General features: G+C 39.4%; 2 protein-coding genes across 3 annotated transcripts; both read right to left on the bottom strand.

Annotated features, from left to right (window-relative positions):
* Positions 1-1,264, bottom strand: Sifa (neuropeptide SIFamide). Of its 2 annotated transcripts, none has more exons than XM_076384735.1 (3): positions 1,212-1,264; positions 503-657; positions 1-310 (listed from the first exon to the last, which is right to left on the bottom strand). In XM_076384735.1, the coding sequence occupies exons 2-3, from the start codon at positions 630-632 to the stop codon at positions 219-221; spliced, it is 222 nt and encodes a 73-aa protein (XP_076240850.1). In that variant the 5' UTR covers positions 633-657; positions 1,212-1,264; the 3' UTR covers positions 1-218. The 2 variants fall into 2 exon arrangements, with proteins under 2 accessions (XP_076240850.1, XP_076240851.1); XM_076384736.1 differs by lacking the exon at positions 1,212-1,264 and adding an exon at positions 730-833.
* Positions 1,265-4,932: 3,668 nt separating this feature from the next.
* Positions 4,933-6,756, bottom strand: LOC143182993 (uncharacterized). The gene is made up of 2 exons (XM_076384352.1): positions 6,721-6,756; positions 4,933-5,670 (listed from the first exon to the last, which is right to left on the bottom strand). Exon 2 carries the CDS (start codon positions 5,668-5,670, stop codon positions 4,945-4,947), a length of 726 nt encoding a protein of 241 aa, XP_076240467.1. The 5' UTR covers positions 6,721-6,756; the 3' UTR covers positions 4,933-4,944.
* Positions 6,757-8,682: the final 1,926 nt, after the last annotated feature.

Here is an 8,682-nt window from a genome sequence, read left to right as displayed (position 1 = left end):
TAATTTCAAAAAACAATGACGTTTTATTATATGACAGATTTACAGAATGGCTGATCGTTGAATAATCGAAGCTTAAGCAGCATGATTAGAGAAGGACGAGTGTTCTGGGCGACGAGACGAGACCCAAGCGTAGAACGTTAAGTGGAATGATTCCTGCAGCTATTAGACATTCATAAGATGATTAAATAGTATCAGTAGCGTTTCGTATCCTTGGTCATTTAGTTGGAGTCCTGACGAGTGAACCAAGCGTTGCATGTCTCGGTGACTGATTCGCAAACCGAGGACATAGCACGGCTGGTGAGTTCATAATCTGTGGGGTATACAAATTTCGAATAAATTTCACCAGATTTGAAGCCGAAGTATAATACAGAAAGAATCTGCTTCAAACAATAGTATACTATCGATTCCCTAGTCAAAGCTGTCTTGAGAATTATAAAATTTCGGGAAGGGAATTTTCACTTTGCTTGCAATCATAGAGATCAGGAAAAAACATTAGACTTACCAGTGATAGCGTTGGATCGTTTGCCAAAGATGGTACCACTGATTGGCGGCCTCTTGTAAGCTGCGCTGCTGCTGATAGCGAGGATGAAGAAAACGGCGATGATAGCAAGAGCGATGCGAGTGGACACCATCTTGATAGTTTTGGTTTTTGAGCTTCTGGAATGAAGAAGGCAATTTTTTAATGAATCGAAGTACTTAGATACGTAGAAAAAAATAAGTACTCTGAACTTGATGCTTGATAAGAAAGAAATACTTTGCCCACAAATGTCCAGTTTACTTACAAACACTCGATACCGTGAGACTTGTACGGTGTTCGATCAAGGAATGTTGCAAATAAGGGAGAAGCATGGAGCTTTTATATGAGAGAAAAGAGTCGAAGACAAATCATCGCCATCAAATGCAGATGGCTTACGTTATTTGCAAACCTACACAACAAGGAGTTCGTCTAAGAGGATATCGATCACAGAGAATGTCAAAATTTGTATCGTGTTCACGATTTACGTGGATATTGCAGAAATAATGGAATCCTCTGTATAACTATAAATAATAGACTAGACGAAGTGGACAATTCTTTTCTTGAAAAAGTGCAAATTGGTTTTTATAATTTAGAAATAATTGTAAAATTGTTAGTAGTAGCCTTTTTCACAATAAAAAGAATATTTATGCAAAATAGCAAGGTTACTTTAGCACGATTGAAGTACCGATGATACCTGAAGCTGTAAGCTGTGTTATCCAAAGGAAGGATGGCTCGAATCTGCTGTCTTCAGAAGACGGCTCAGCTTTTATAAGACACTGACCACGTATCGCGATGGGTAGAATAATATTGTTATAGAATAATGTTATAGCCTATCACGAACATAACTTAATTACGACTGCTTCTGACGGTCTCTGATCCCGAGGGAAATAAGAAGTCATTTGTGGGAAAAATGAGTTGCTCTTAAAAAATTGCAAGCAATATATAAAATAGCTTCTTTAGAATACAAAATTCACAGAAGAGAATTATTAAATTTCATTTTTACACTTTTGCTACTTCTTGAATAAACCTTTATAAAGACATTGAAAATTATTATGCAACTATATCGTTGAATGGTATCGATATGTGTCGATAACATGTAAAGGTGGGTTACCATAGTTAACGCAAGACGACTAATGCGATTGTTCAGCAAACGTGGCAAAATTTATACTTCATTTATACCTAACATTAAATGATATGCACATGGAAACTATAAACGACAAGATATGTTGTACGTGTATTTCATATATGACAACATTTTCCTTGTTTATCCAATTTTCCTGATTTATCAACTTCAAGGATTTCTACTCTATTTATTTACGGTAATCATCAGATCAAATATTGACCGTATTAGATAGGTAGAATCTGAGCAATCGGTATCGTTATAGACAAGTATACAGGAACAGAATAGATAGGACAAACAAAGCGTTTTCTGTTACACGCTTTCGAAGCTCAAAAATCAATTGTCCCTGATGGTATTGTCACAGCCAAGTATACAGGATAGACTGGACATGCAGCGCTTATTTCTGCTCCACGCTTTTGGGGCTCTAAAGCTCCCTTACCATTTTCAAGTCACGCTCAACATTAGCAGCTGTACGTAAAATAAGAGTGCAGCGTTATGAGTGGTAAGAATTGAAACTATAATACCGACGCGAAATAATATATAGGGTGCTCTGATAAATTAATAACAAATTCGTAAAGCATATGTAGAAAGTCAAATGGTTGACAAACTTCACATAATACCTAAAATTTCTATTTTTCCAAGTAATAAACCAAGTAAAGTGACCAGTGGTCAGTGGTCAGTTGACCACTGGTCAGCGGTGTCCATGGTGGTCCATGGTGGTCCATGGTGGTCCAAGGTCCAGGGCCCAGGAGTCCCCTGAGGATCCCCAAGGAGGTCCGCACCCGCCGGAGGACCCGCGGCAAGTGAGACACTCGTGCTCCTGCAGCGGTATTTACACTGTCTTGAGGAAGATGAGAAACCAATCAGAGAAGTTTTTCATTTGGTCAGAATTTCGAGATTGACTTTAATTTCATCTATCCCCTTATAGATCTCCGTGGAACGGATAGTAATAAAAAATGAGGCATCTTATTTAGAATAAATATTATCACTCTAATATAAGTTTTTTGCAACAATTTATCTTTTGTAGAATTTTTCCTTATTACTTGAATTTGTAGGAATGAATAAGGATAGTTCAATGGGACACCTTGTATATTTGCGTGGTAAAATAGGAATATTTCCTCGTTTGGTAACATTACTAAAGTTAGTGATGAAAACACTGCGTTTCCTACAGCCACTACTTAAAAATTGCTGGAGGCGCCGGGAAACCAATGATTTTCTGAGAAGTTGGTATTTCAGAACGTGAGACTATGAGACGCAGAAGTCCATTAAATGTCCTGTTTATCCTGAATACTCGTCCGTGGTATTATCTTCTGATGAAATAGTAGAATTCTTTAGTTGGTATATTACCTCTGATTTTCTAGATTATTTATATATGAAATGATCACCCATAAATTGATTTTTCTCTTTTTAGTAAAATTATGGTTAATTATTCCCTACATGCTTTTATCAGTGATATGGCAGTATCGTGGCTATTTTTTCTCATTTATTTTCAATTTATTTCAACTGAATATTTTTCGGAATTTCATAAAGACACCCTATTTACAGCAGAATGTTCTTTATTTATCGTATGACAAAACTTAATGCGTATGTATATAATTCATCGCTGTAAACGTAAATAATACAAATATTTATGCCATTAAATATTCACAAAGATTAGTAGAGTTATGAGTTAAGATATACAAGAACTTGTAAAATTTTGTGTAATTAATACTTCAACCCCTTTCATGACTGCTTACCAGCAGCAACCACTCATATATCTCACGCTTGCATATCAGGATACAATAATACAACATTAACTTAACAATTAATAGATTACAGAGATTAATTTCTAAGCTTGTAGTAAACTAGTACTCCGTATCGACTTCTCGGCATAATAATTAATTATACAGCATCTCTTATTCTAGGATACATATTACTCATACAAATATTTACAAAGAAGATTCACTTAAAGCTATAGCCCAGGTAATGATCTGCTAAAGTAGTCCTCCGCGCGCTCTCCTCAGCATCAAAAAATTTCATTGAGCATATAAATCTTCCCGCTAAAATCTGTTCCCCAATTCTGTGGTTCCGAATTCATACATGAATATTAAAAGAATACCATATATTCTCTTTAACCAATTTCTCACAAGTAGCCATTTGCTTTTAAATTATCTGGTAACGCACGGAGGACGGAGTTGCATCGCGCAGGCATACTACGATCTACATCTTATTGTCGCGTCACAACGTTTTTTTAATGGCAAACTATAAACAAATGAACGCAGTGTCCTATCAGACGAGAAGTACGGCGATCCCATTTTTCAAGTCTCAACGAAACTCAATCACCGACCTCCATCGTCGCGACCATCGCTGTGTCCAACTACATAATCGCTTACACTACTGTACTCGCATGCTTGCCTTACCCAAGCCTTAGCTCACGCATTAGACATTTTATATCCACGTGGAGCAGCAGACAAACTACAAAATGGAAGACATGGATTTCGTTTCGCCCCTTAAACAATTACTTACACCCTACTTATTTCCTATTAAGTACTTCACAGTGGCATCGTGTGAAACTGACCCTTTATAGTAGACTTTACCGAACTAAATATAGACCGCGACGATGCACGTTCAACGTAGCATCGCGGCCACATATAAATATCGTTTATTGCATAATACACACATCGCACGTCGGTGTCCCGTTCACACGCCTCAGTCGAAACAATGGCACAGAGAAGTCGCATCTGATGTGACAGACGTCAGGGTGATTTACTCCTCTATCAGCGCGAGGTGCTCGTTGTAGCATCGCGCAACAACGAACCCTGTTTATCTCTAGAAAAATCCCTCTACCGGATGATAAGCTTCTTCCTTGGACGTTTAGCTGGCCGTATGTATACATGTGCGCGTGAACCGGACCTAGCGTAGAGATCTCTTAAGCCTAAAAGCGATTAAGCCTCTAACAACAGGCATGTCGAGCGATAATCCGAATCGTTTCGAAAAATTTCGTCAATCCTTGCCCATTTCCTCCTCTGTCGTAATCGAAGAACAAAATTAAAGGCATCTTCAGATATGAAAATTCAAGTCTTATCTGGGTGATACCGTCCGGCGCGAGTTTCACCGAAAGAAGACTACGCGAGGAACATGAAGAAAGTTTCCAAGAACGATAAGGAAGTTATCGGAGCCTGAGCAGATAGAAGACGAAGAACAAAAACATGATTATCGATAGAACTAACCTTAAATCTAACGCTTACTGACCCTATGAGATATGTAAATTCGTGCCCGCCTGCGAACCCTCAGCCTTCATCCTCCATCGTTTTTCTCAAGGTCCTCTTCAGGGGATTAAGTCACAGTGACAGGCGCTCCCGCCCTGACCATTGTCACACTGGGCCATGCACCACATATCCCAGTCAACAGGCGGTTCTTCGGTCACGTCTATTCCATCTGCAGCGTTCTCCACCACAGGATCCTCCCCAACACCTTCCTCTTCCTTCTCGTCCACCTGGTCCTCTTCAGCCTCCAACTTCATCTCAGACAAGCCTCTGCTGTTCAACCCCTGCTGGTCCAGAAGAATATCAGAGGCTATCGCAGTCTCGACTAAAGATATCCCCTTCGATAGAGCCAGTATTACGTCTAAAGAATCGACGTTCTTCAGCTCATACTGCTCAAGATTCTCAAGCGATCTCTCCACCCTAAGGGAGTTCTTCTCTTCAAGATCCCACGTCCCTTCATGGTCCAAGGTGTCGCAGGAGCAGGCTCGACGTCGAAGCAGCGACTCCCTGAAGTTCTGACAGGTCTTCGAGTCGTCGAACAGCAAAGGATCGTTCGGTGACCCAGGACCACCACTGCACGGGGTCAAACAGAGCCTGAAGAGGCGCTGTAGCGGGAACCGGCCTCCGCTGGACTGAAGGACGAGTTTCTGCTGGTGGTCGCAGACTCCCACGATCTTGGGACCTCGGTTCTGTGCACGGCACAGACGAACGCATGCGTGGTCCTCTGGAGCCGCACTTGCGCCGGCCAACAGCAACGCCAGCAACACCCACCTAGGTAGAGGCGTCATCTGAAAGTGATGGCTAATCAATACCAAAGCGAACGAGGAACTCTGCGTTCCGATAACCCGCGGAGGAATCATCGGAGGGATTGGTTATGGCAATCGTGAAATTCCTTGGGTCTGTTTGTTCTATACTGGGTGTCCCGAAGTAGAGGTAAAAGGTGACTAGAGTCACGTATGAAGAAGACAGAGAAAGAGGAAATGGGATATAATGATCTTTTGTGGGAGGTTTTCGAGAAATTGAGAGAATGGTTACTTCTTTGAGACTGAAGTTCATTGTTAGGATACTTTTATGTGGAAACGTGGAAGAGATCTGTGTTGAAGTCTTTGAAGTACTAGGTAATGCCTCTTTAGTTTTAAATTCAAATTTTTTTAGAAATAGAGCTCAATTTTTCTATTTTCTCATAAATAATCACGTCAATATGAATTTCATTATTCCTTAACAGGACACTCTGTATACCTCAACATCGTTTGGCACGCGGAGGGAGTAGTACTAGAAACTTGGTATCGGTTATCGGTTTGGAGTGTCCTATGTCGATAACTGATCCCGTCGCTTCAAGTTTGCTTCTGGAATGAAGCGTGGGCCAAAGTTTGCGATGAATGATGTTAATTGCCGCGGGTCTACCTCGTTGGCCAATTTCTCTGCTTTATTCCCTTCGTTCAAAGTTTCTTGCAACGTTCTCAGAAATCAAAAATTTATGTTTCATCGCGAAAAATCGTAAACTGAACGAATTTCTACGAAACAAGGTTCGGGTTGGACAGTTCCTCGATGGCGCAATTTTATTGCCTAATCCGCTTTCGCGTGCCGTTTTAATTAAAGCTGCAGCTGTACGTACACAAATTACGCGGGAGAGTGCATGAATGCTGAAGCAGTGCACCAGTTGCTCTCCAAAGCGGATAAAAATAATTGGATGATGGATATTGATAGTCGTCTTTACGGAGGTGTGAAATTTCATGAATATTGAATTCATTTTTAATAAAGGATTTCTCTGGGAATTAAATTACCTATAACTGCACCTTTTGGAGAAAATATGAAGATTGGTAGAAGAGTTGACTCACCTTCTGTCTTCATGTAATTGATTTCGCGATTCGAAGAGTATTCTCTGGTCTAACCACAACGAGTCGATCGTGCGAAATGAACGGAGGGATTTGTAGCTCCACGACGCACGCCTATGGCTTGGGCTTGACTGTTTGATTACTGTCAGTATATATCGCATTAACTGTCATTGGCTGTAGCATCTGACACAGTCCGATTACGTATATACGTATCGAAGAAGCATAACAAATGATAACGTCCTCGATTCTTGGCGAGGCATCAACAAACGTTCAAGGAGATGGTACAACGACACAGAAAAATGTTAATTTTACTTTTACAGTAAAGGAAGCAACAAGCAACTAAAAAGAACAGTGAAAATCGGAAGACACTAGGGATCGAGTAAGAAAAGAATTGAAGTGTGCAATCATAGATAAGCTCGTGGTAACAATGAATGGCAGTGTATGAGTTTTCATAGTAACACTGGCGAAATACGATTACTAGAGATTATTAAAAGTTCTTTGAAGAAAACTCCAGCATCGACAAGAGTTTTTCGTTTCTTATCTCCATTCATAGAGCAAACACTTGTCGCACAGCTATCATGTATGTACGTACTACTATCAGATTACACTTAATTGATACATAATTTATCATTAGCATATATGAACTTCAGACACGATGATTCTACATCATAGACAATCGATTACATTCACCTAAGGTTGCCTCCTCGTTAATAGCTCATCAGAGACATTGATAACATACGATAGTGAAAGGCAACACTGAAATATAATAATATTAAATGTTGGTGATACAGGTGTTTCTTCTCAACTGTTTCTCTTTTCAGTGCAATGATAGCAATTTAGTACTATTCAACATTATTCAAATATTTAATATCTAAATGGTTCAAATATTCAGAAATTCTAGATATCTGAAAAATTTTACATATAATCTCAACCCTGGAGCAGATTCCATTCACTTTACTGAAATTCCCTGACACTCGTGACACTTAGTTTCGAAAAAGTGAAGGGCCACGAAAATATATCCTAGCCGAGACACCCCTGCTCAGTTTTCAATCTAGGTTACACGAAATTCGTTCCGCGAGATAAACGTGCTCTCGACTCCATGAATATTCGTGAACACGCGTAACCCTTTCGTTTGCATGCACCTTACGGGGGAATGTGAAGGATGCACGCGTCGAGTATCGATCCCTGTCGAGCTTCAATCGCGAGTCCGGATAGCCAAGATTCTGCTTCCTTTGTTATGTGGACGGATTATGATCTGCATCACGTGCATTAATCACGAGCCTCTGTTATGACTAGTGCATGGAATCAGAGTCCGGTTCGTAAATTGTAGGTGGAGGAACTCAACTTTTATGGGCATACAAGTGTATGAAACCTGTAAGTAATGTAAGCGCACATAGGTAATTCAATTTGAAAGCTTTGATAATTAAATTTCGCAAAAATAGAATTGGGTCATCTGAAAATTTTTAGCGCTTATGGAAGTAAAATATATTATAAGCAATTTCACAGGAATTGAGGTCATTGAGAAAAATTCCACTTTTTGTTACTTTAGTACAGAAGATACAATTTGATTTATCTTCTCATAAATAAAACAGATGAGAAAAGGGAGAGAATCAACCAGGAATATTTTTACAAAGAATAAAAGTAATTCACTGGAAAGTATTATTTGTATCTTTATCTCTTAATTGTCAATCAAATATCAAAGCTTTAAGCTTGGTTGACTAATGGTACATTTAATCAAAAATGAGTAAGTACCCATTGTACACTTCCACGAATCCCTCAATAAAACAATATGAAATAAAACTGAGTGTAGCAACTTTGCAATTAGAAAATCTTTAACTACCAGTGCAGTTTTTTATTATCAATACCTAGAGCTACTATAAACTCACAGTATTGATTAAACAGAAATTTTCATCAGCTCGTAGATCTGATCAGTATCGAGGTCTTCAACTCCACTTGTTTCACATG

The sequence above is a fragment of the Calliopsis andreniformis genome, chromosome 9 (genome assembly GCF_051401765.1).
Source record: "Calliopsis andreniformis isolate RMS-2024a chromosome 9, iyCalAndr_principal, whole genome shotgun sequence".
NCBI classification, from domain to species: domain Eukaryota; kingdom Metazoa; phylum Arthropoda; class Insecta; order Hymenoptera; family Andrenidae; genus Calliopsis; species Calliopsis andreniformis.
This window is presented reverse-complemented; position numbering and strand designations above follow the sequence as displayed.

Bases quoted from the DNA above. Each gene is read 5' to 3' on its own strand.
- Sifa (XM_076384735.1), bottom strand. From the start codon at position 632: ATGGTGTCCACTCGCATCGCTCTTGCTATCATCGCCGTTTTCTTCATC. The intron at 311-502 runs GTAAGTCTAATG...TATACCCCACAG, and splicing joins ACGATCCAACGCTATCACTG to ATTATGAACTCACCAGCCGT.
- LOC143182993 (XM_076384352.1), bottom strand. From the start codon at position 5,670: ATGACGCCTCTACCTAGGTGGGTGTTGCTGGCGTTGCTGTTGGCCGGC.